Genomic DNA, 27,753 nt, shown 5'->3' on the forward strand with positions numbered 1-27,753 from the left:
AGAAATGCTATTACTTCAATTTCTCAAACATATGACTATTTTACACCATTTTAAAGACAAGACTCTCGTTAATCTAACCACACTGTCCGATTTCAAAAAGGCTTTACAACGAAAGCAAAACATTAGATTATGTCAGCAGAGTACCCAGCCAGAAATAATCAGACACCCATTTTTCAAGCTAGCATATGTCACATAAACCCAAACCACAGCTAAATGCAGCACTAACCTTTGATGATCTTCATCAGATGACAATCCTAGGACATTATGTTATACAATACATGCATGTTTTGTTCAATCAAGTTCATATTTATATCAAAAAACAGCTTTTTACATTAGCATGTGACTAGCATTCCCACCGAACACTTCCAGTGAATTTACTAAATTACTCACGATAAACTTTCACAAAAAACATAACAATTATTTTAAGAATTATAGATACAGAACTCCTTTATGCACTCGCTATGTCCGATTTTTAAAATAGCTTTTCGGTGAAAGCACATTTTGCAATATTCTGAGTAGATAGCCCGGCCATCACAGGCTAGCTATTTTGACACCCACCAAGTGTGGTACTCACCAAACTCCGATTTACTATTAGAAAAGTTTGTTTACCTTTGCTGTTCTTCGTCAGAATGCACTCCCAGGACTTCTACTTCAATAACAAATGTTGGTTTGGTTCCAAATAATCCATAGTTGTATCCAAATAGCAAATGGAAAGAGTAGTAGCCTATGGGGTTTTTCTGTAGCCTTAGACTGGAGCCCAAATGTATTGCAATGTCATGAGATGGACACTTTTTAAATCATTAACTTATTAGGAGAGAGTGCGGTCAACAAGAATTGCAAGCTAGCAGACATCAGCTATGGAGCGCCTGAGGCATAATCAGAGGTGGACAGCAAATGGTGCTGAAAGTAATTTTTTAATTTGACTAAACTAATGACAAAAGGGCTTTGTCGGAGCCCATTTATTTCAATCTACCTAAAAATAATAATAATTTTTATAAGCCCTTCAAAGTTGCTTTTAACCTTATAGAAGCAGAAAGGGGGCATTAACCCTTCAGACTGCATGTTTCTCAGTTCACCATGTAACAATTCACTGCCTCCCTCAAGTTCTGTGCCAGGAACACCAGCCTTTTGACAGTTTCAGGCTTCAAAGTTGCCCTCTGGCATGTGACCACATTGCCCCCATTGCGAAATGTTCTCTGAGGGCTTGTGGCAGGGATGCAAAAGTATTTCTTTGTCAGACAACTCACTTGTGGGAAGTTGGATGTGTGAACTCGCCACCACTCCAAAGGATCAGCCTCACTGTCTGCTGCCATCAGAGTGTAGCTGTCCAGCTCCTGCTCCATGACTGACTGGTCTCTGGGTTCTTAAGGCAGGTGCACTACTGGTTTTCTTAAAGAAGCTCCCAAGGCTCTTGGACTTCTTTGCTGATTGTGGAGCAGTGGCAGCTTCTTTCTCACTCTGGTCTTCTTCAAGAGAAGTCTCCCAGGGCTGTGTTCCCTACCAGGAGGGCTTCTGTCTCAGAGGCAGCTCTCACCTTCACCTGTACCAGCTTCTCAGTGGTCATGTAGGTGGTCTTGAACCTTGGGTGCAGAAAGGTAGCCATGGTGAGGCTCATCTGTTTCAGGGTTGGTGCATTTGTCATTCAGGTAATTGAGGACATTCATAATCTCTTGGGTCAGTTTGGCTTCGCCCTCATTTGATTTCAGAACCTCCATCTTGAACAAATGGAGGATCGGCTTCAGATAGGACACACTAATGTATGTCTCTCCTGACAGGGCAGGGCTGCAGTGATGGGCTCAAAGACATCAATCCGGAGGGTGCAAGGTGCTGTATTTCTTTTGCCTGCTGCCAGGACTTGTGTGAGGGCCTTTTCCTGCACCAGGACTCTTTCCATCATCTGCAGTTGAGATCCCCACTTTGTCGGGGATTCCGTGATGAGTTTGTGGAGGGGCAGGCTCTGTTTACCCTGTGCACTTGTCAGGGCCTTCTGCTTCTTCTAACTTTAGGAAAATGTGCTGACCACTTTCTTGCACACTTCAGTGGCACGGGAAACCTGAGGTTCATTTTGGACACTCCTCTCTGAAAAATAAAAAGTTGAAAAAGAATTGCATATGAATCACTGTTATTCAATAGAAATAACATTGCATCTGCTATAATTACAGCAATTTACAGCATGGACACTGGACATGATTACAAATGTAATCCATTTACGACTGTTGTGATTAAGAGAGCTATGTTGCATTAGAAAATAGGATAGCCTACTCAATAAATTATTATTGAAAGAAAGAGGATAGATGCATATATTGAAACCGTAGGCAACTGTATCAATTATAATTAAGCCTTGAAATGTAAACAAATTACAAATATTATAGATTTGCGTAGCTGTGTAAATATTCGGCGTAACATATAAGAAGGATCAGACAGTGTAGTCAGCTATAACTTTAAACAGAACTTAACTATAGTTCCGCATTTTTTCTTTGTTATTTTTAAGTTATGTAATTGTTCTACCTAGCTCTGTGTTTGACATTTTGAAACTTACCAATGGCAATGTATAGCCTGTATCCGGAATACCCTGGGCTTGTAAATTTCTCAGCTCCAATGTTTTGACCATGTTCGATCCACTGTCTGTAGTCCTACATACTTGACGCAACTCTTTCAGGCCCCAGGATGAAAGTGCCTCCCTCAGCCCAGCTGCAATTATTTCTACGGTTTGATCATCTGGGAAATAAGAGGTTTGAAGGAATTGGCTTTGCAGCTTCCAGTTGTCGTCAATGTAATGAATCGTGAGGCTAATGTATGGCTCTGTGGTCCGGCTTGATCATAAGTCGGTAGTGGTAAAGAAGAATGCAGCGTTAGGGATTTCATTGTCAGGACAGCGTTGCCATTCTGTGTAGAGTTCTGGCAGACATGTTTTGTGAAGCTCGGGATCTTGTATCCTGGGTCTAGCGTTCAAATCAACTTTCTTTCTAGTTCTTAAACTTTCTCCACAGTTGAATTGGTTCCATTTCTTTCGCTATGTGATACGTAACTGCATTTGTTATCTCATTCCACTTCATGCTCTTCTTGTCATAGGGAGTACCACTAACGAATGATGCCTTCAGTTATAGCTGAGTGCAGGTCTGGCTTGAAGATGTCTTGAGACTTGCTCCGGGGGTTTGTTGCACACATTCCGCTAGATTCTTCATATTCGTGCTAGAGGTTGACCGATAATGATTTTTCAACGCTGATACCAATTATTGGAGGACCCAAAAAAAGCCGATATTGTATTTTAAAAATACATTTTTTTATATATATTTGTAATGACATTTACAACAATACTGAAGGAACACTTTTTTTTAATTTTAATTATAATAAACACAGAAATACGAGCCTTTGGTCATTTTAATATGGTAAAATCCGGAAACTATCATTTCGAAAACAAAACATTTATTCTTTCAGTGAAATACGGAACCGTTCCGTATTTTATCGAACGGGTGGCAACCCTAAGTCTAAATATTACTGTTACGTTGCACAACCTTCAATGTTATGTCATAATTATGTACAATTCTGGCAAATTAGTTCGCAACGAGCCAGGCGGCCCAAAATGTTGCATAAACCCTGACTCTGCGTGCAATGAACGCAAGAGAAGTGGCACAATTTCCCTAGTTAATATTGCCTGCTAACATGAATTTCTTTTAACTAAATATGCAGGTTTGAAAAATTATATACTTGTGTATTGATTTTAAGAAAGGCATTGATGTTTATGGTTAGGTTCATTCGTGCAACGATGGTGCTTTTTTTTGCGAATGCGCTTTTGCTAAATCATCACCCGTTTTGAAGTAGGCTGTGATTCGATGATAAATTAACAGGCACTGCATTGATTATATGCAACGCAGGACAAGCTAGTTAACTTCACATGGTTGATGATATTACTAGGTTAACTAGTGATTGTGAAGATTTTTAATTATTTTATAAGATAAGTTTAATGCTAGCTAGCAACTTACCTTGGCTCCTTGCTGCACTCGTGTAACAGGTGGTCAGCCTGCCACGCAGTCTCCTCGCGGATTGCAATATAATTGGCGTCCAAAAATGCCGATTACCGATTGTTATGAAAACTTGAAATCGGCCATGCCGATTTTTAATCGGTCGACCTCTAATTCGCACACACATTCAGGGTTTTCAGGTAGTGAAAAAGATTACTGGTGTTTCCACCTCTGGCTAGCACAATGCGTTGACACAACTTGCTCAATACTGTTGGTCAGTTATCTTAAAGCCAAACCAGTTCCAAATGACAGATGCCCCCTTTTTTTTTTTTTTTTTTCTAACCAATTCTTCATCGTCCTGCAAATCAACCTCAACAGTGTTATTTGTCTTGTCTTCAGTCATCCTCAAAGCTTGGTAACACGTTTGTGCTTGATTTTCGGACACTTTTGCTAACGAAAGGAGTTTACTTCACTAAATGTTTGCTTACTCTGCAGTTGCGCATGCTTGTTTGTATACTTTGATTGGTAGGCAGATTGCGCGTAACGTCCATGCTTCTAGTTTTTTTCTTTGCTAAAAAAAGGCTGTTTTTAGTAAAAGAGAAACCATTTGAACTAGCCCAATAGGCCGTAACACTCACCTGAAATTTTGAATGAAATAACGGCTTATTTTATTAATTCATCATGACATGCACAACATGGCAAAATCCATATCATGGCATAATGTCATACCGGTATTCACGTTCATCCCGCTATACCGCCCATCCCTACAATAGATGTGACGCTGATGCTTATGAGGATATGTTATTTGTCTCTGACATTCTGAAGCTGTGACGCTGCCTTCAATTTTGAGGAGACAAAAAATGGACCTATTCTGTCCCTATTAATTGAGCTTTTCACTTTCTGACAAGACGTTTAAACCCAGGAAGCTTTTAGGGAAGCACTTCTCTTGGGTTAAGCTACTGATGAGTAGCCCGGAGTTGAAGCTTACAATTTTCTGCATCAGATGAGCTGCCTCTGTCTGGGTGGATGGGTAACTTTTTTGAAAGTGTCCTGTTTAGATTTGTACTGATGTCTAATATTATTGAATTATTTGCAAACCACAACCGTTTCATTGCAAACAAGACACTTTAGATTGACAGGAGAAATATGGAAAGAATGCCTATTTCGCTGTCTATTCTTCCCTGAAACTTATATTTTCATTATCCACCTTTTTGAGACATATTTTCTCTTGATTGCAAGCTGTTTTCCCCCAATCAACGCACCAAGAAATATAATTTAAAAACACAACTTTAATAAACATTGGCGATTTTTAGCAGTGTAATCAGATTGAAAGTATTAGGATATGTTATTGACATTGAACTGATTTTATATAGCCTACTAACCAGATGTGTTAATTGTTTAATTTGTAGCATAGGCCTATGAATTGAGCTGCTATGTTCTGTTCTGCTGACCTTAGCTGAGAAAATATGGTCCCAAGTACAAACCATAACAAATTACAGCTTCCAGTCACACATTTGTGACATTGTTAGCCAACCCGTCTATAGATATCTGCCCCCCCCACCCCCCGCACTAGACCCCAGTCACATGGCGCAGCACAGCTCCCAGAAAAACAGCTTTCAAACTAGATTTCGTAGCTAAGGTAAAAACGCTAATTGTGCTCATAGATTATGCATGTGTGAACTACACATTGAGACATCCAGCCAAAAGTGGGAGGTTTAAAAAAGATTTAATATGCATGCCTTTAGAGCATGTCTTTAATATGCTAACCTTGTTTTAGCATCGACTCATTCAGCCTTTTAATTTAGCAATTAGTTCTATGCTGCTTGTTTTGCTTTTCCTAATCAAGCATCCATAATGAAACATCATGGAGTTTATCGTTCATTGGCCAATCTGTGCACCTCCCACTGCTCTATTTAGAATCCAAACCCCCACTTCAAGCATTTATGGGGGATTTAAAGAGTGAGATTTCATAAACCAAACAAAGGAATACACTTGAGGTTGTTTTTAGCCTGGATCTGAGGCTTTCCATTCCCTGTGTTTTCTCTCTTTGCAATAGCAGATAGTTCAGCTTCTTAACCCAAATAGAAAGAGTTGACATAGAGAGCAAATAAGGTTGGTGGACTGGGTAACGTACACTCAGGCTTTTGACTCAGTGCCTGACAGTGCTTCAGTATGTGATTGCATTGCAAATATGTGCCTGTTGTAAGGGACAAGTGTGTGTGTGTGTGTGTGTGTGTGTGTGTGTGTGTGTGTGTCGGCAGGTGAGGCAGCAGCTAGAAGGGACGTGTGTTTGGTGGAGAGAAAGGGGGTTTGTATTTATTCCTCTTTGGGTTTAGTCGCACCAGAGATGGCTGCAGTTTTACGAGCTCCTAACCAATTGTTCAGTTTTTTTGTAGCATTATTTGTAACTTTTGTACATAATGTTTCTGTCTCTCATGATCAAAAAGAGCTTCTGGATATCAGAACACCTCATACTGGACAAAGTTTTTTAAAATGTATTTATTTAAAAAATACAAATAATTTAACGAGTCCTACGCAAAGGATTTACTTCAGACACCGGACAAGTCCCAAATCCCCATCATTCGCATGAAGAAGAGACAGATGTAGGTCGGGGTGCCTGTTAATTAATCAGACGGCGAGTGGATAACCCGCATCTGCCATCAGTCTTATTAGCCAATGTGCAATTATTGGATAATAAACTGCATGCGCTCCGATCAAGACTATCCTACCAAAAGGACATTTAAACTAGTATCTTATGTTTCACTGCGACGTGGCTGAACGACAACATGGATAACATACAGCTGGCTGGGTTTTCTGTGCATCAGCAAAATGGAACCGCTGCCTCCGATAAGATAAGGGGTGGTGGTCTGTGTCTATTTGTCAATAACAGCTGGTGCACAAAATCTAATATTATTGATGTCTCAAGGTTTTGCTCGCCTATCTCATGATAAGCTGTAAACCACAATATTTACCATGAGTTTTCATCATATATATTTTTCGTAAGCTGTCTATTTACCACCACAAACCAATGCTGGCACTAAGACCCAACTCAACAAGCTGTATAAAACCATAAACAAACAAGAAAATGCCTATCCAAATGTGGCGCTCCTAGTGGCCAGGGACTTTAATACAGGGAAACTTAATTCTGTTTTACCTCATTTCTACCAGCATGTTACATGTGCAACCAGAGGGGAAAACAACCTTAACTCCACACACAGAGATGTGTACAAAGCTCTCCCTTGCCCTCCATTTAGCACATCTGACCATAACGCTATCCTCCTGATTCCTGCTTACAAGCTAAAACTAAAGCAGGAAGCACCAGTGACTCGCTCAGTATGGAAGTGGTCAGATGCTAAGCTACAGGACTGTTTTGCTAGCACAGACTGGAATATGTTCTGGGATTCTTCTGATGATATGGTGTACTTCTCAATGCCAGTCACAGGCTTAATCAATAAGTGCATCGATGACGTTGTCCCCACAGTCAATGTACGTACATGCCCCAACCAGAAGCCATGGATTACAGGCAACATCTGCACTGAGCTAAACGGTAGAGCTGCTGCTTTCAAGGAGCCTGATTCTAACCCGGACGCTTGTAAGAAATCCCGCTATTCTCTCCAACAAACCATCAAACGGGCAAGCGTTAACACAGGACTAAGCTTGAATCCTACTACACCGGCTCCGACTCATCGGATGTGGCAGGGCTGGCAAACTATTACGGATTACAAAGGGAAGCACAACCGCGAGCTGCCAAGTGACACGAGCCTAACAGACGAGCTAAATTACTTCTATGCTCGCTTCGAGGTAAGCAACACTGAAGCCTGCATGAGAGGACTAGCTGTTCTGGAAGAATGTGTGGTCACGCTCTCTGTAGCCAATGTGAGCAAGACCTTTAAACAGGTCAACATTCACAAGGCCACAGGGCCAGACTGATTACCAGGACGTGTACTCCGAGCATGCGTTGACCAACTGACTGGTGTCTTCGCTGAAATTTTCAACCTGTCCTTGCCCGAGGCAGTATTATACCAAGATTTTCAAGCAGGCCACTGTAGTCCCTGTGCCCAAGAACACCAAGGTAATCTGCCTAAATGACTACTGACCCGTAGCACTCACATCTGTAGTCCATGAAGTGCTTTGAAAGGCTGGTCATGGCTCACATCAACTCCATTGTCCCAAAAACCTAGACCCACTCCAATTTGCATACCGCCCCAACAGATCCACAGATGACGCACTCTCGATTACACTCCACACTGCCCTTTCCCACTTGGACAAAAGGAACAACTACATGAGAATTAGAGGTGAAACGGTTCACAAAACTCATGGTACGATACGGTACAGTGTTGTCACGGTTTGGTATGGTTTCATTACATCGACAAAATTAATGCCTGAGAAATGTAATTTGTATTTAAATTTTCCATTTATTATAATGGTAAACATGGGTAGCTTGAATTCCCAGGAGCATATGGAAACAAAGGGACTACAAAAAACAGCAGTGGCTGCCGTATAACATGAAATTACATTTTAAACAGAACTTCAACGAGTGCATAGTCCAGCAGCAAATATCAAAATTAAGTCACATAGCAGTGCCTTAAACAAATTAGGACTACTTGAGACTGGTTACTTAATCTGATAGAAATGTTTTAATTTTCAAGTTTTTCTTTAAGAAGATTAGCAATGAGCTCAGATCGGCTTGCTGTGACAATGTCAGCCGCTGTGGAGAATACCCTCTCGTTAGGGACAGAGGTCCCAGGCACAGCCAGGTAGCGCCTTGCTAACATGGCAACATGACGGTATATTAACTCCTTGGTCTTCCACCATGTACGTGGATCGGCATCCAGGGGAATACAGTCCACTTCCCTGTCTGAGGTCACCTCCTCCTCTATGACCTTGACCTTTGACTTAGTTCCCTGCTCCTGGGTCGTGAACAACTCCCCAAAAAGCCCAGCTATGGCAGACTGTTTCTGGAGGAGAACCCCTGTTATCTGCCGTCTCTGGAGAGGGGTTGGCTGCTGTGGTATCTGTGGCTTGACCCTGCAGAATTAAATTACGTAAATCACGATCTCTGAAGTGGCTTAAAGATATGATTTGTTGTTTGAAATGTATATTAGACACTTAATTCTTTAATTGTTAAATCACTAATAAAATAAATGTCACATTAACGAAATAAATACAATACCTGTTTGTATATTGGTCACAATCTCTGCTGTGAGTTCATTGTAGAATCTCAGACAAGCAGCAGCATCCAGATGCAGCAGGGACTTGAACCGGGGTTCCAAAGCGGTGCTCTTGTGTAAGAAATCTTGGACACCTGGGTCAGCATATCTGGGCTCCAGGTTAACTCTGATAGCAGTCTTGACATCCCTTACTGCGGGTTCATCTTCATCAGATGCCACCGTTGATTTCAGGATCATTGTTTACATATGACCATGGAAACTGATTTAATGCTCTCAGTGCATCTCAGTGTTGTGACTGTTTTGAGAGGTTTGCACACTTTGATAACTTCCTCTGCTAGCCTTATGTCATTTTTAGACAGTCACAGTATCTTTGACATTCTTCCTCACAGCTTGACACTGCAACTTTCTGCTCAAGGTATCTGTCAACCATGTCATGGCTTGAATTCCAGTAGGGACATCTTGGATTCGTGTGGGGTTTGGCAGCTCCAGCATCTCTTGTTTTGTCTTGAAAACATGTGCAGCACTTGTGCTTTTATGAAAGAAGGATACCGCCTTCCTGATCTTTGCTAGGAGGCGAGAGATTGGATTCACTGACATTCCTTTTTGAGATGCTAGATTAAGGATGCTTTGCTCACATTTATATCTGTGGCCCAAATCCAGCTAGTGCAACTGCATTTACAATATTTCTAGTGTTAGTGGTCACAGGAATCGTTACATTATCCCTCTCCAACTTCCACAAGGCAACTACTACCCTTAGCTCTTCCCCCAAGTTTACACTGGTGTGACTACTCTCAAGGGGACGTGTTTGAAGGACATGGCTTTGTATCTCTGCCGTAATGAAATGAGCCGTTACAGTAAGGTAGCTCTAGAAGTCCAACTGTCTGTTAGAGCAACAGACCGCGTATCTGACAACTCGCTCTCAAGTTGTCATTTTGTATTCATTTCTGGGCAAAATATGTACGGGAAGGAATAGTGAAGTGTGGCTCGACCACTTTAAACATGTTTCTGAACCACGCATTCTCTACCACAGAGAAGGGTGTCATATCTGCCGCTATGAATTTTGCTATCGCTGCTCTGATTTCTTTAGCCCTACCGGAGTCAGCCACATATTGTTGCCTGAAGGCCGTGGGGAGAAGTGGCTGCCGTTTCATTTTTTTTCGCCTAGTCTCACCGATTGACACTTTGGGGTGATGTCGGCCCAAATGAGTAGTCATGTTACTCATATTGCCACTCGAATAGGCTATCGGCAATGAACAGAGCCTACCTGTTGTAGAAGTTTTATCCACCACTCGTTGGCAATCCCTCGTTATAGTTTACAGGGAAACCGAAATGTTCCCAGACAGTAGACCTGAATGATACTGGGCCGTCTTCTAGTTTTGGCTCGCCAATGTTTGCCATGTTACTCCTTTGCATTTAGCTAACTGCTAATTCCTTCATAAGCTAATTGCTGCTACGATGGTCTCTCAGCTCTGTTCTCGCTGGAGTAAAATAACTAGTGAGCGGAGCGGCAGACCACTAACTTAATTACTATGTGGATATTTTTCCCATGTTAATTTGTACGCCGTTGGTTTATGCAACAACAAAAAAATACGATAAATGTTTTACTAGATATAATATATGATTAATGTATTGTTCGGTTTGTACCGAACTGTGGACCCTGTGCCGAACAGTTCAATGCGAATACACGTACCGTTTCACCCCTAGTGAGAATGCTATTCAAGGACTACAGCTCAGCGTTAAACACCGTAGTGCCCACAAAGCTCATCACTAAGCTAAGGACCCTGGGACTAAACCCCTCCCTCTGCAACAGAATCCTGGACTTCCAGATGGGCCACCCCAAGGTGGTAAGGGTAGGTAATGACACATCTGCCCCTCAGGGGTGTGTGCTCAGTCCCCTCCTGTAATCCCTTTTCACACACTACTGCATGGCCAAGCACGACTCCAACACCATCATTAAGTTTGCCGACGACACACCGGTGGTAGGCCTGATCATCGACAACGATGAGGCAGCCTATAGGGAGGAGGTCAGAGATCTGTCAGTGTGGTGCCAGGATAACAACCTCTCCCTCAACATGATCAAGACAAAGGAGATGATTGTGGACTACAGGAAAAGGAGGACCGAGCACACCCCATTCTCATCAACGGGGCTGTAGTGGAGCAGGTTGAGTGCTTCAAGTTCCTCGGTGTCCACATCACCATCGAGCTGTCATGGTCTAAACACACCAAGACAGTTGTGAAGAGGGCACAACAATGCCTATTCCCCCTCAGGAGACTGAAAAAAGATTTGGCATGTGTCCTCAGATCCTCAAGTTCTACAGCTGCACCATCGAGAGCATCCTGACTGGTTGCATCACCGCCTGGTAGGGCAACTGCTCGGCCTCCAACCGCAAGGCACTTCAGAGGGTAGTGTGTACGGCCCAGTACATCACTGGTGCCAAGCTTCCTGCCATCCAGGACCTCTATACCAGGCGGTGTCAAGGCCCTAAAAATGGTCAGACTCCAGCCACCCTAGTCAGACTTCTCTCTGCTACCGCAAGGCAAGCAGTACCGGAGCGCCAAGTCTAGGTCCAAGAGGCTTCTTAACAGCTTCTACCCCCAAGCCATGAGACTCCTGAACAGCTAACCAAATGGCTACATGGACTATTTGCGTTGACTGTTATTTTGTTGCGCTATAATTATTTTTCTATTTTTTTTTCATTTGTATTAGTAAATACTTAACACGTATTAGTAAGCATTTCATTGTATTTACCACATGTGACAAATAACATTTATTTGATAGTTATCCAAGGCCATAGTTGTATTGGGATCTGACTCAGCGGTCAGCACCTTATGCCACGAAATGATTGTGGTGGGATAGCGTTTGATGGCAAATCACATGTTGTTCCATTCGATCTATTCTATTCTGGAAGCATGGAAAAAAATGTGAAGGTACTCCCTTCCTGTGGTGTTAGCCATATAATCATCCATCCACCCTTCACCAGCATAGCAGCAGTACAGGGTGGAGCAGCAGCTTGACACACAAAACCATGGCAACCATGTAAAATTCTCACTTTGTAACCCCTGGAAACGAATGACCTTGAGCCCTTCCGTCCCCTGGCGCTTGTTAGTGTGACCGGCATCTACCACACGTCTGGGGTTAGGGGTGCTGTGGATAGGGAGAGTGTGTCTGATGGTTGAAGCATCAGTATTTTGTCCATTCTTGTCTGTTTATCCTCATGCCATGTTATACACATCATATAGGGCTACAACTGTAAATCTCACTCAAAAGACGAGCCTATTAATGATCAGATGTGACGAATGGACAAAATCATTTCCACCTTGGGCATCCCGAGTGGCGCAGTGCTAGAGGAGTCTCTACAGATCCGGGTTCGATCCCGGAATGTGTCGCAGCCGGGAGGCGGCGCACAGCTGGCCCAGCGTCGTCTGGGTTAGGGGATGGTTTGGCCGGCTGGGATGTTCTTGTTCCATCTCGCTCTAGCACTGTTCTTGCCTTGAATGCCGAGAGTGTGCAAAGCTGTCATCAAGGCAAGGGGGTGACTATTTGAAGAATCTCTAATTATATAAAATATATTTTGATTTGTTTAACACTTTGGTTACTACATGATTCCATATGTTTTACTTCATAGTTTTGTCTAAACTATTATTCTACAATATAAAAAAAATTAAGAAATACCCTGGATTGAGTAGGTCTCCAAACTTTTGTGTGTGTACAGTTGGAGAGGGAGAGAGCGCGCGCACACTGTGTGTATATCTTTCTCTCGCTTGCTCTTCCGGTCAAAAGTTTTAACACCTACTCATTCAAGGATTTGTTTTATTTTTGCTCGCTGGACAAATGACAAGGTCAGGCCACCGCCCCACATACTTTAATAGTTACTTTGGGTTGGAGTTCTTTGGCTCAAGTCCCAACACAGGCTTTAATTACAATGAATTATGCTTACACCGTAAGCAAGGTCATTATCAAAGGTTATTTTCCAAACAGCGGCCAGTCAGTCTGTTAGAGGTTACACAGGCCCTAGAACAGCACTGCCCACTCGTCTCATTCCAGTCCCACCAGTTCAATAGACTTCTTCACTACTGAATCAGTGGTTAGCTGTTGAATGGAAGGTCTCCCTCATTTAGTGAGTACTTGACTTTGTACATAATAGATGAAGGTGTGTGTGTGTGTGTGTGTGTGTGTGTGTGTGTGTGTGTGTGTGTGGACAGAGGTGTTATGTCCATAGGGGGCACAGGGGCACGTGCCCGCTCGGATTAAAAAAATTATGTTTGTTGTTTCTCTGTAATACTACTAGCCACCTAGCTAAAGCCAACTTTTTATAACATTGTTAACTCGGATAGGTTCCCAACCTCAACTAGTTACCAAGAAGCCTTTTCAGGCTATCAATCAAGTTTGTGTAACTAGCATGTCCATCTTAGCTGGCATGCCAGCTGGCAAGGTTTGTGGACTTAACTAAATGTACTGAATAAGACTCACTTAAAAAATATATTTTACCCAGATTTTAGCAGAAAAGGAGAATCATATTGTTGTTAATTTTTTTTAAAAAAGAGAAGGAAAAAGAACCAGTAGTCTGGAGGATTCAGACTGCGAGGGCTACATGCGGGCCCTGATGGAGAGCATTACGGTGTGGTCTGCATTTTTCAGGCTGTGTTTGGGAGCAGGCGATCAGATGCAAATTGTCCCGCTCCTTAAAGGTAGGCTATAAAATGTATCTCAAGAGAAAGTGCAAGTGTCCACTCTGCTCTCTTCAAACTACATCTAGCCTATTGGTTGATATAGCCCAGTTATACCTACCGATAGCCTAATATAATGGGCCCAGTGAGAATCTCTGGTAATTTAACCTATTTCTTAGGTTATTTTTGTGCATTTTGATATTGACTATAGGGTGCAATGTTGCTGCGACCATGGCTGGCAAGTGAGCTTTGTCGTCACATACGTCTAAAATAACATAGCGAGACTGCGGTTGGGTTCCAGACCATTTCTTGCGTTTGCGGGTGGGAGTCGGACACAGACAGCAGGTGTGGGCAGGGGCAGTATGAAAAGCTGCAGGCAGGAGCGAGCTGAATAAATCAGTGTAAACCCGCACAGACCTCTAATACAGAAAGCGGAAGTGGTATGCTTAGATATGCAGAACATTTTACATCGAATTTAAGCATAATGATTATGGCTCTCGATTAAAGGAACAGGGTTTCGGGTGTTTGAAAAATGCTAAATTCTCTGACTTCGGGAATGGCAGTCTTGTTCTCCAAGACCCTCCCCTCCCAGCCATCCTCATGTACTTTGTGCCCCCTCAGATTGTTGGGGTACATGTCACCCCTATGGGTGGAGAATCGACCAGTCGGCATGACTGGCTACCTGTCAGAGTACCAGCAGCAGCATGGTGATGTGTAGTGCTGAACTAGGAGGAGCAGGAGATGAGCGGCTTTAGTTGTCTAGTCAGCTGACGACAGCTTTTGCGCTGATAGTGTGGCGCTGTGTGTGTGTGTGTGTGTGTGTGTGTGTTTGCACTCCCATGTGCTCATTTTCACATGTATCTGATATTTGTGTGTGGGCATCCTGTTTTCATGATGGACATATGAACACCTGTGTAGTGAAGGGGGATTTGAGATTTACAACCTACAGAAGACCAAGGTCACCGTCACATGACCGCCAAGAGCACAGTCGGCACATCGACACAGGACGGGTGACATCATCAAACGATGCTATATGAGACTTCTGCTTTGTCCATTGTTGGACAAATTGATACTCTTTCATATAACATCCCCATTGGGCTTCCCTCTGCCTGTACGGTCTCTGTACACAGCCTGCCTGACACTGTCTAGCCTATAGCTATCACGTTGTGGGGGGGAGCGGGGGATTCATACATGATTCTGCAGTGATCCTTTCAAGATTCCTTCTCCATGCAGTCACTACTCATTCTGATGTTCAGTCAAAACAATATGTACACTTGTCAGGATGTATAAAATCCTGTGAACATCTGTAATAACTAATACTGTAATAAGTATTTGATGTTTTGTTCTTCCAGGAGACCCTCCAGCAGCTGGTGGCGATGCCTCTCCCTAACGTGCTGGTGCTGGGCAGGAACCCTCTCAGTGGTACGTCCTTCATCTGACTGCCCTGCCAACAATGCACACTGTTACACACTGTTACATTTCATGGCTGATCAGTGTATAATACACACTCTGTTACACTGGGATATAATGTGCTTTTTGAACCTTTTATAACTTCATTATTATGCAACGTACATGTAGGTTGTTTGCATTTCACATTCCCCTTTTATCTTGAAATCAGTTTTCCTTGTGTCAAAGCCTTGTGTGTAGATTTTGATTTCCTCCAGCTAGAATTAGTCTTGGTTCTCTTCATGGTACAATATTGGCTGGTGAAATAAAATGATGATCAAACCAGCCTTTTATTGTATTGTCAAAATACTGTGATTTGGGAAACACTATGCTGGTTTATTGGATCTTGAATCATTCTGCTACTGTGAAACTTAGCTAGTATCTGTGTCTAGAGTCAAGACCTAGACAACACAGCCATGAAATTCAATACTCCTATGTGCAAAGTATTATCAGACCAACTCAAAGTCCTGAACCAAAACATGTGGCATTCCAGTCTCTTTCCTATGACCTTTGACCCTGGTGGTGTGCAGCGGTGCTGGTATCTGGAGCCATCTGAAAGTGATTGAACATGTGGCTTTTATTATGCAGTCATTAATGCTCAGTGGGGTATGGGCCTATTATCAGCACTATGGGAATCCACCCCAGGCTCTGATTATTAACCCACTCTGTGCTCAACACTACAAAACCCCACTCCTCTGAGCCAACTAACTCATCTGATTACCTCTCCCCTCCTGCCCCCCCTACCGTCTGTTGAACTCAGACATGACTTCCACACTGAATATCACTTCGATTCAGTCTGATCCAGCTTCAAAATGAAAAGCACTTTGACCAGCTAGAACACAATGTGCTCCTAAAGGCTCATCTCCTGTTCAATGTGGACAGTCATGCCCTGTCTGTCGTTCTAGTGAAACTACTTCTCCTTGGGTGCAACGATCAAGCCTTCATTTCAGAGACTGGACACGGGTGTCAGTTTCCTGCCACGTGGAGAGCAGTTTGTACCTACTTTGTATTGCTGACATTGAGATTCTAGTGTAGTCGTTTAGATGCCAGAGGAGTGTCTCTTTTCAGGAACAATGGCAACTGTATGGAGATATGTGGTCTCCAATGACAGGTGGAGGCAGGCCAGAGTGGCAGTCATCAGCAACGCTGTGTGGGGTTGTGGGAAAGTCAGGAAACCTGAAGTCCCAATTAGAAATCTGAAGATGGTTAGAGCACCTGGGGCCTCATTTATAACTGTTATATAAATTGAACACTAAATAACTGTGTGGGCCATTTTTTAAAAGACAGCATACGTGCAAAAATATTGAGATTGATTAACTTGGCGCACGCCATACATAGGTTTGATTTTATAAACACGTCGTAAAAAAGTGCATTATAACTCCATCTGAAAAATGCCCATCATTCACCTTTCATGGTGACAATAACACCCTTTATTTTCTGTATAGTTTGGAAGTATTGGAATTAGGCCAAGACAGTATCTAAAGGAAATTGCAATGGCAAGCTTGATCACATGTGTTTTGGAGGGGTTAGCAGACTTTCATTTTTGCAGTGACATTTGCTTTATGACTGTTTCTGAAGGACAAAAACAATAGCAAATTGTTGTGGACCAGTAAACAGATCGTTTGAGTGCAATCATGTTTTGCGTTCACTTTTTCCCGAACCTAAATATTCTGCACTGCCCGCAAATTCTGAAACATTGTCTACTCTGGGGGGGAAAAAATAAAACTACAGTAGGCCTACGTACAGTGATGGCCTATACCCTTCAATGCAAAATATTAACATGTTCGTTCACCTGTTAATCTTATGAACCGTGCTCCCTGTCGGATGCATAGAGCAAAAACTTGAAATTACAGAAGTCTATCTAATAGGCCCAATTGAAATGAGATGCGTGCATGGTAATTTGTTGTGTAGCCACTTCGGGAATATGAGCTCCACGGTCTCAGCACAAGGATACTACTTTTGCCTGCAATGCCATACTTCAACCAATAGAAACTGCGTACACGTGGTCTAAAGTTTGCGCGAGAATGAGCACATTCTCACTTCAAGCTCAGTTTTTATAAATGGCAAGTTTTGCGTGATCTGGGCACACGCATATTTTGTGCGTATGCAATGTTTATAAATGAGGCCCTTGGAGTAGTGAGTAGTGGAAATAAGTGATTTATAAAATAAGTTTGTTGGAAGTGCAATTAGCAAAAGTATGATATTTTCTTATCAGAGGAACCATGAGTAGTCCCTGACTCATGTTATAGACAGATATAATTAATAACAATTCTTGGGCCAATTGACAAAATACACTGACTGTACAAAACATTAGGAACAGCTCTTTCCATGACAGACTGACAATGTGAAAGCTATGATCCCTTATTGATGTCACTTGTTAAATCCACTTCAATCAGTGTAGATGAAGGGGAGGACACCGGTTAAAGAAGGGGTTTTCAGCCTTGAGTCAATTGAGACATGGATTGTGTATGTGTGCCTTTCAGAGGGTGAACGGGCAAGACAAAAGATTGAAGTGCCTTTGAATGGGGTATGGTGGTAGGTCCCAGGCGCACCGGTTTGAGTGTGTCAAGAACTGTGATGCTGCTGGGTTTTTCACCTGTATGCCCCAGTGTCACTGAGGCCTTGTGCCCCTGCCCCCTGGTAGGACCCCCCCCCCCACCACCAGGTTCCTGTGAACAATGGCTGGGCAGGAAGGGTTGCAGCAATGAGGGGTTAGTCACTGTCTGTGCGCCCCTGTGAGTTTCCTGTCAGGAAGAGCGTAGCGACCGAGGGAAGGAGCTACACTAGGCGCATACAGCACTATCATAACAAAGCCTGCGGAGCCAAACCTCAGCAGAGCCAGGGCTTCTGAAGGGAAATTTCCATCTATTTTAAACCACCCCCCTCTCCTCTTGCTCTCCCTCTCATTCTCTCGCCTCATCTTGCTCTCTTCCCCCCCATCTCTCTCCCTCTCATTCATGCTCGCTCGCCCGCCATGCTTGGTTCAGTCAGCTTAAATTATTCATCCAGCGCCTGCCTGATCCTTTATCTTCAGCGCTCAAGAAGATTTGCCTTTCTAAATCACTGTACAGGCTTCTGTGTGTAGGCTCTACTGTGTGTGTATGAATCCTTCTTAAGGCTTTCAGTTTGAAGAAAAAGCATTTAGAAGGCATTCGTAACAGCTGGCCATCTGTATGTAACCGATGTGAAATGGCTAGTTAGTTAGCGGGGTGCGCGCTAATAGCGTTTCAATCGGGTGACGTCACTCGCTCTGAGACCTGAAGTAGTTGTTCCCCTTGCTCTGCTTTTGTGGCGCAATGGGTAACGATGCTTCGTGGGTGTCAGTTGTTGATGTGTGCAGAGGGTCCCTGGTTCAAGCCCAGGTTGGGGCGAGGAGAGAGACGGAAGCTAAACTGTTACATGTACTCAGAATAGAATCCAGAAAGGACTACTCTCATATTCCCTAAAGGACCACACAGATTGTCGTTTTGGCGCTTGTTCGGTGTGGTGGGTTTTAGAGACCACCCGCTGATGGACATCCCGACTGCCAACATTTTTTGCGCAATTCTACATGAAGAATGGTTGGCAAGTTATGGCCTGCACTCTGTTCAGAGGTGCTAAGTACACTTGGCCGGCAAAAGCTATTGTATGTCCTAGCCTTTATAGATGCTGTTTAGCTTTGATGACGTCTTGTTTTGAGGCCCATCCTCACCTTTTAGTCGTCCGTTCCGTCCATATCCTATCTATCAGAATATTATCTTGAGTTATTCATTGCGACCTTAACACTTACAGGTCAGTTGAGTTTTTTTTATATGAATCGACTTGGTGTCAATTCAGCATTTTGACATGTCACTTTCTAGGAAGATCTTTAACCCCAACATTTCTCCAAGTTTAAGATCATTGTAAAACCCTAGTTATTTTGTTACTTTGACATTTCTGAATATTTTATTTTGTGTGATTAGGGATTCATTTCAAGGTCAACCCTGTTACTTGAACTTAAGTCTTGTTTTAATATGGTGAAACTTGCTTTTTTTTTTTAAAGAAACATTGATCTTAAATAATACTGTATGGTTGTGAATATAGGCCAGTAGTTATTTTTCTTACTGATGGTGCTTCAGTCTGGGCCAAAAACATTCTGTTAGTTTAGCTGAGACCTGTGTTTTGATCCTCTGGATGACCTGTGTGGACATTTGTAAGGATTCCAGATGGCATATGAGGAATCTTGTCTTCAAGGATGGTGTCATTAGGATTAGTGAAAAACTGACGTCACGATGAGTTGTTGATTAGCCACAGATATAGGCTAGCTCAGCTGAAGTGTTACAAGTCATAATTTTTATCATGGCTTTTATAATCAGTTGACTTGACACTATAGCAGTACATTTAACACCAAATGCCCCTTAGAAGCATTATTGTGTTGTATACAGTGCATTTGGAAAGTATTCAGACCACTTGACTTCTTACACATGTTATGTTAGTCTTATTCTAAAATGAATTGAATCCCCCCCCCCATCATTCTACACACACTACCCCATAATGACAAAGCAAAACTGAAATATCACAATTTACATACATACGTATTCAGACCCTTTACTCAGTACTTTGTTGAAGCACCTTTGGCAGCGATTACAGCCTCAAGTGTTTTTGGGTATGACACTACCGTACAAGCTTGGCACACCTGTATTTGGGCAGTTTCTCCCATTCTTCACTGCAGATCCTCTCAAGCTCTGTCAGGTTGGATGAGATGTGTCGCTGCACAGCTATTTTCAGGTCTCTCCAGAGATGTTAGATCGGGTTTAAGTCAGGGCTCTGGCTGGGCCATTCAAGGACAGAGACTTGTCCCGAAGCCACTCCTGCATTGTCTTGGCTGTGTGCTTAGGGTCGTTGTCCTGTTGGAAGATGAACCTTTGCCCCAGTCTGAGGTCCTGAGTGCTCTGGAGCAGGTTTTCATCAAGGATCTCTCTGTACTGTGCTCCATTTACCTTTCCCTCGATCCTGCAGCTGAAAAATATTCCCCCAGCATGCTGCTGCCACCACCATGCTTCACCGTAGGGATGGTGCTAGGTTTCCTCCAGACTTGAAGCTTAGCATTCAGGCCAAAGAGTTCAATCTTGGTTTCATCAGACCAGAGAATCTTGTTTCTCATGGTCTGGGGGTCTTTAGGTTCCTTTTGGCAAACTCCAAGCGGACTGTCATGCCTTTTACTGAGGAGTTGCTTCCGTCTGGCCACTCTACCATAAAGGCCTGATTTGGTGGAGTGCTGCAGAGATGGTTGTCCTTCTGGAATGTTTATCCCATCTCCCCAGAGGAACTCTGGAGCTCTGTCAGTGACCATCGGGTCCTTGGTCACCTCCCTGACCAAGGCCCTTCTCCCCTGATTGCTCAGTTTGGCCCCTGGCCAGCTCAAGGAAGAGTCTTGGTGGTTCCAAACTTGTTCCATATAAGATTGATGGACGCCACTGTTCTTGGGGACCTTCAATGCTGCAGACATTTTTTGTTACCCTTCCCCAGATCTGTGCCTCGACACAATCCTGTCTCAGAGCTCTACTAACAATTCCTTCAACCTCATGGCTTGGTTTTTGCTCTGATATGCACTTTCAACTATGAGACCTTGTATAGACAGGTGTGTGTGTGTGTGCCTTTCCAAATCATGTCCGATCAATTGAATTTACCACAGATGGACTCCAATCATGTTGTAGAAACACCTCAAGGATGATCAATGGAAACAGAATGCACCTGAGCTCAATTTCGAGTGTAATAGTAAACGGTCTGATTTCTTATGTAAATAAGGTATTTCTGTTTTTTAAATTTTAATGCATTTGCAAAAGACATTGCTGTTTTTGCTTTGTCATTATGTGGTATTGTGTGTGGATTTGAGAGGGTGAAACAATTTAATCCATTTTAGAATGTGGCTGTAACGTAACAAAATGTGGAAAAAGTCAAATGTTCTGAATACTTTCCAAATGCTCTGTAACCTACATCCAATAGTTCAACCTTCCAAATCCACTACCTCTGTCACTACACACCCACATGGAGGGATGCACCATAACATACACAAATAACAAAATCTGAATATTATGGCTGTCCATGAAGATGTACCTACTGGTGGGGATTTACAGTAGTTATTGCTGTGTGGCCCTTTTTTTCTGAATAGACATGCCTGGTTGTCAAAGCCTGTTAGTAATCTGTGTTTATGGCCTTGTGGCTGATGAGCTGGCTCACACACACACACACACACACACACACACACACACACACAGACTCATTATTTTACAGTGCAATTCTACAGATTACCTCAACCTTGTTGAGCTTCCTAGCAGCTGTGTAATCATTTCCTCTACATGTGGCTTGGCATCATACCGTACCTAGCTGATTGGATGCTGCAAAATACAGTACAATCTTTTTGGTTAAGGACCTCGCATTATAAGCAAGCAATAGTAGGTTTGCATGTATGTACTAGGGTTACTTGAATGGCTCATCTCAGGGCTGTATTAAGTATCCTATCTGTGTGACCTGGCCTGGGGGCAGATATCTTTTTAGCTTTTTGCAATGTGATACAGCAAAAGCTTATGGAATTTGGTTGTGATTTATGAAATGAATTTGAAACCAGGCAAAATGACACGGACAATTAAAAACTACAGTCAATGAAAATATGTATGGTAGTAAAACACTAATTGACAATCTCTGTCTACAGAGCAAGGTCTGGAGGAGATGAGGAAGCTGTTGTTGCTGTTGCTTGGCTGTGCTGTCCAGGTAGGTCCTACTGTACACTCATCATCCCCTTCATCTACTGTCAATAAATACCATTTCCCATTTCCTGTAGGATTAACACTCTCCTACTGATTTGAGTAGCTCTTACTAGTTCCTGACCATCAATAGCCTTGGGCTCTATTGTTCAGACGAGTGTTAACACAGCTGCACTTGTATGAGTAAAATTAGTCATTCTCACTCAGACTAGCATTCGTTTCCTCTTCCTCAGCCGAGTAGGCACTATGACAGGTGGTCTGTCCTCTGTCCTGGCAGCAGGCCAGAGAAGGGTCAGAGGGGCTGTCAGAGGGTGTGTCTGCTCAATGGGATGCTCTGTATGCCCTGACCCGACCCTTGTCTCTGTCTTTGCCCTGGGCCTGGCTGGAGTAGCACTGATGATGCATCATACTTAACCCCTGGCCAGAGAGACGCTAACCTGGGCCGGTTATGGCCTGCGGGCCGCCTGTTGCTGGCCCCTGACCTACATATTCCTTCACAGGCATTTTTCCTGAAAGCCAACCAATCAGAACCCAGGCCATTCTCCTGTTAAGACCATGTAATAATTCAATGCTGAAGCATTCAAAAATTAACTAATGGGACCGGCGCCATTGATGACTACTAGTGCCGTTGCTAACTAGTAAAGCTAGTTCCATGAATTGTAAAGAGTTATGGGATATTAGAACCCTGTTGTCTTAACCTTGTAATCTTCAACCTCGACATTAGCTAGCTGGCTAGATGCCTTTTTTATGGCATTCGCTTAAAATGCATTTTTCACCAACCTGATATCTGTTTCAGAACACTTGCCTTCTGCCTAGGGTTGTTGCTACAATATTTTAGCTGCTCCCATGGTTGATTCAGAGAGGTAGAACCTCTGTATTGTGACGCTGGTGTCTTAATCTTCCCATCTTCAACCTAGCCTGTGTTTAGGAAGCTGACCTCGCAAAGACCTCTCTAATTCCACTCTCCACACGGTCATCCAAACCCCAAACTGCCTCCTTTTGTTTGCAGTGTGAGAAGAAAGAGGAGTACATCGAGAGGATCCAGACACTAGACTTTGACACAAAAGCTGCCATAGCATCTCACATCCAAGAGGTATGAGAGACAGATATACATCTCATTTTGTGAAGGCATCCAGTTCAAACATAAACCCTGGCGTCTCGTGTGTCTGTTTTGGGCCATCTTTTTGTAAAAGGAAACTTGAGTTATTGTAGGACAGATCTGTGAGCTTTTCAGCCAAATTTGTCACTGCCCTCCACAGCAGTTTGAGTTCAAGTAAATTAGTTTGCTTCCCATTGCTTTCAACACATTTCTTCTGTGTATTGGCTGGCAGTGTGATGACTCCACTAATGCTGTTGTTTTGAAGGTGACCCACAACCAGGAGAATGTTGTGGACCTACAGTGGCTGGAGGGGGGTGACCTGCCCCCAGAGGACCTGGACTCCTTCTCCAGGAACATGGCCTTCCATCTCAAACGCCTGGTGGATGAGAGAGACGACCAGCTGGAGGTACATGTCTGAAACCGGGCACATTGGTGCCTTTTTAAACTCCACTCAAGTGGTTAGAGCGTTGGGCCAGTAACCGAAAGGTTGCTAGATCGAATGCCTGAGCTGACAAGGTAAAAATCTGTTCTGCTCCGGAACAAGGCAGTTACCCCACTGTACCTAGGCTGTCATTGTAAATAAGAATTTGTTCTTAACTGACTTGCCTAGTTAAATAAAGGTAAAATAAAAAAACATAAAATGTTGTCTCAATGACTTAACGGCCTGTATAGAGTCTGTATAGTGCGATGGTGTCTGCATTTTTATGGCATGTGCGTCAGTTTGTGTGTATGGTTGGTGTGTGTGTGAATTGAACCCAGAGCAGTCTGATTAGGTAAAGTCCCCCCTTATCTCCGCTCACTGGTCACCATAGCAGCACCCACCTGTAGCACGCGCTCCAGCAGGTATATCTCTCTGGTCACCCCTAAAGCCAACTCCTCCTTTGGTCGTCTCTCCTTCCAGTTCTCAGCTGCCAATGACTGGAACGAACTACAAAAATCTCTAAAACTGGAAACACTTATCTCCCTCACTAGCTTTAAGCACCAGCTGTCAGAGCAGCTCACAGATCACTGCACCTGTACATAGCCCATCTTTAATATAGCCCAAACTACTACCTCTTCCCCTACTGTATTTATTTATTTTATTTATTTTGCTCCTTTGCACCATATTATTTATATTTTAACTTTTAACTTTCTTCAAACTACAAATCTACCATTCCAGTGTTTTTCTTGCCATACTTTATTTACTTTGCCACCATGGCATTTTTTTGCCTTTACCTCCATTATCTCACATCATTTGCTCACATTGTATATAGTCTTATTTTTTAATTTTTTTTCTACTGCATCATTGATTGTATGTTGTTTTACTCCATGTGTAACTCTGTGTTTTTGTATGTTGTCGAACTGCTTTGCTTTATCTTGGCCAGGTCGCAATTGTAAATGAGAACTTGTTCTCAACTTGCCTACCTGGTTAAATAAAGGTGAAATAAAAAAAAATAAAAAAAAATTAAGGACAGCCCACCCGTGCAGTTGCCAAAGCCTGGTAGCGCAGCAGGCCCAGCATCCTATGGGCTAGGGGGGCAGGGAGAAGGTGGGATTATAAGGATCTCCACTGGAGGCTAGACGCTCTTCATTAAAATCCCATTTCATTGCGTAGCCACTGGGTTATGAACGGACGATGAGAGAGGAGGGCTGCAGGGTGAACTACAATGACGATATGTTGTCACAGACAATCTTAAACCAATGCCTTTTGCTACTCTTATCTCCGAATCCAGCCTAATATACCCTTGTTGTGTGCCAATACTTGAGCCTTACCTGCTTTTCATTATGTTTGGGGTTTCCATTTAAGTGACTGATACTGGTGGCTAGGTGCTGCTGCTCCTCCTCTGAGGTCCGTCCTAATCAGAATCATCTCCCTAAGCTCACACCTCCCAGACTGAGCAGACAGAACAGCAGGGGAGCCTGACGCAATATAGGTGCTACTGTTCAATAACAAGGTGTCACGGTAGACTATATATATATAGACTGCAATCCACACTGTCTGAGTATACTCCATCTTCAATACCCTGTCTGACGACTGCTTTGTCCCTCATTGTGATCAATGATCTAACACTGTTGAAAGCAATTTGTTTTCACCCATCCAAATCTGTTAGATTACTTGGGCTGGTCACTTAAAGTAAGGAGGGAGGGATACATGTGTCAAGTATAGAAGTTGTGTGTAGGATACATGATCAGGGTCCTCGTCTGTGAGTTCTCTACAGGGATGCAAGCTTGTTCCTTTTTGGCAATATTTGCCATTTTGATCTTAAAATATTAAGATTATGGAGCTATAAAAGAGGGGTGCGAAAAGAGCTTCTGCCTGTGTGATCACTAAATAATGGTGTATGTTTCTCATATCGAAATTATTGACTGAGCACAGAATGCATGCATAACACTTTGTATCCAGGATATTTCTTAGACACATTTTTGGGCAATTTTACTTTAGTGCCTTATTTTAAACAGGATGCATGTTTTGGAGTATTTGTATTCTGTAACAGGCGTCCTTCTTTTCTCTCTCAATTAGGTTAGCATTGTGGAGTAACTACAATGTTGATTTGTCCTCAGTTTGCTCCTATCACAAACCCTGTGTGGTATCGTGATACTTGGTCATCGTTAGTAACATTTTGGTGTAGTGACAACCCCACTCTGAAAATAGGCATTTTACACAGACATTTTTTTGTCACCTTCTTGGGCCTTCACCAGTTTGCATCCCTGGTCTAACTGTTATGGTGTTGTGTCCTTCCAGACCATTGTGGAGCTGACCCAGGAGAGGGACTGTGGACAGTACTCTCCCCCGCCCCTCTTTACCCAGTCGCCCAACGACTCGCCTAGCATGCGCCGCACAGAGAGCCGCCAGCACCTGTCTGTGGAGCTGGCCGACGCCAAAGCCAAGATCAGACGCCTGCGCCAGGAGCTGTAAGTACCCTCATTTGGCCTTTCTCCAGCTCCATTGGCCCTTTTTAGTAAGTCTGTGGTTAGACTGCAAACACTGTTGGACCTCCCAGGATCTCTTAACACATCATTGGTTCTCACAAGTTCTATAAGCTTCGTACAAGTATCCTAAGAATACTGTAGGTGCCTCGTGTTGTCTAGCAGAGTGTCTCTAAATGTGACACTCTGCATTCATCTACTGCTGTCTCATGACTGCCTAGTAATGGAAAACAACCCAGTACGGTGTGTCATTGGCGCTAGGAACCGTGACTCAGCTCTCTCTTTGAGTATCCCATTCTCTGTTCGCCAGTTCATGGAGCACTCTAATGCTGACCGGAGAGAACCGCAAAAGCAGGACGCTAATTACGGAACTTAAAGTTTTATGTCAGCGATATTTTTAAAGAAGAATCCATTTCCTCTTGCCTCTCAGTAGGAAACAAATGGTTCTACACTACTGTTCTGATGCCGTAGTGCTAGACCTTCTTCATTGTTGTCATAAATAATTGAACTTCCTCTTCAGTCCATTAACCCTGGGCAGAGACAAAGGCCAGTGGTCAGTTTATCAAAGGGAGGGGTTTTTACGAGAAGCATTCTCTGTTTCAGAAGGAAGTGTTTTGTAGGATGCATAAAACTGAGGTGCTGACTCTGGAATCTCTTAATCAAGTCCATCATAACATTGAAGTGGTTTGTCCAGTGATACGGTTAGGGTTCTGTAATGCAGGCTTCTTAGTGCTGGGTCGAACCGGTTCTGAGGTACACTACATTACCAAAAGTATGTGGACACCTGCTCGTCGAACATCTCATTCCAAAATCATGGGCATTAATATGGAGTTGGTCCCCCCCTTTGCTGCTATAATAGCCTCCACTCTTCTGGGAAGGCTTTCCACTAGATGTTGGAACATTGCTGCGGGGACTTGCTTCCATTCAGCCACGAGCATTAGTGAGGTTGGTCACTGATGTTTGGCGATTTAGACCTGGCTCCTCGCAGTTCCAATTCATCCCAAAGGTGTTCGATGGGGTCGAGGTCAGGGCTCTGTGCAGGCAAGTCAAGTTTTTCAACACTGATATCGACAAAACATTTCTGTATGGACCTCACTTTGTGCGCGACAGCGTTGTCATACCTTCCCCAAACTGTTGCACAGATTTGTCTAGAATGTCTTTGTATGCTGTAGCGTTAAGACTGCCCTTCACTAGAACTAAGGGGCCACCAAACTTTACAGTTGCCACTATGAATTGGGGCAGGTAGCGTTCTTCTGGAATCCACCAAACTCAGATTTGTCCGTTGGACTGCCAGATGGTGAAGTATGATTCATCACTCCAGAGAACGTGTTTCCTCTGTTCTAGAGTCCAATGGTGGCGTGCTTTACACCACTCCAGCCAACACTTGGCATTGTGCATGGTGCTCTTAGGCTTGTGTGCGGCTGCTTGACCATGGAAACCCATTTCATGATGCTCCCGACAAACAGTTATTGTGCTGACGTTGCTTCCAGAGGCAGTTTGGAACTCGGTAGTGAGGGTTGCAACAGAGGACAGACAATGTTTACGCGCTTCAGCGGTCCCGTTCTGTGAGCTTGTGTGGCCTACCACTTTGCGGCTGAGCTGTTGTTGCTCCTAGATGTTTCTACGTCACAATAACAGCACTTACAGTTGACTGGGGCAGCTCTAGCATGGCAGAGATCTGACGAACTGACTTGTTGGATGGGGGGCATCCTATGACGGTGCCATGTTGAAAGTCACGGAGCTCTTCAGTAAGGCCATTCTGCTGCCAATGTTTGTCT

General features: G+C 43.4%; 1 protein-coding gene across 7 annotated transcripts in view; it reads left to right on the plus strand.

Moving 5' to 3' along the window:
• LOC115153307 (girdin) overlaps positions 1-27,753 on the plus strand; it is an 87,525-nt gene that overhangs the window by 16,638 nt on the left and 43,134 nt on the right. For all 7 annotated transcript variants that reach the window (XM_029698611.1, XM_029698612.1, XM_029698615.1 and 4 more), the window contains exons 4-8: positions 15,154-15,223; positions 21,918-21,976; positions 22,979-23,062; positions 23,334-23,474; positions 25,791-25,960. In XM_029698611.1, coding sequence (XP_029554471.1) covers positions 15,154-15,223; positions 21,918-21,976; positions 22,979-23,062; positions 23,334-23,474; positions 25,791-25,960 — 524 coding nt within the window. The remainder of the gene's footprint in view (positions 1-15,153; positions 15,224-21,917; positions 21,977-22,978; positions 23,063-23,333; positions 23,475-25,790; positions 25,961-27,753) is intronic.

The sequence above is a fragment of the Salmo trutta genome, chromosome 18 (assembly GCF_901001165.1).
Source record: "Salmo trutta chromosome 18, fSalTru1.1, whole genome shotgun sequence".
Lineage (NCBI taxonomy): Eukaryota > Metazoa > Chordata > Actinopteri > Salmoniformes > Salmonidae > Salmo > Salmo trutta.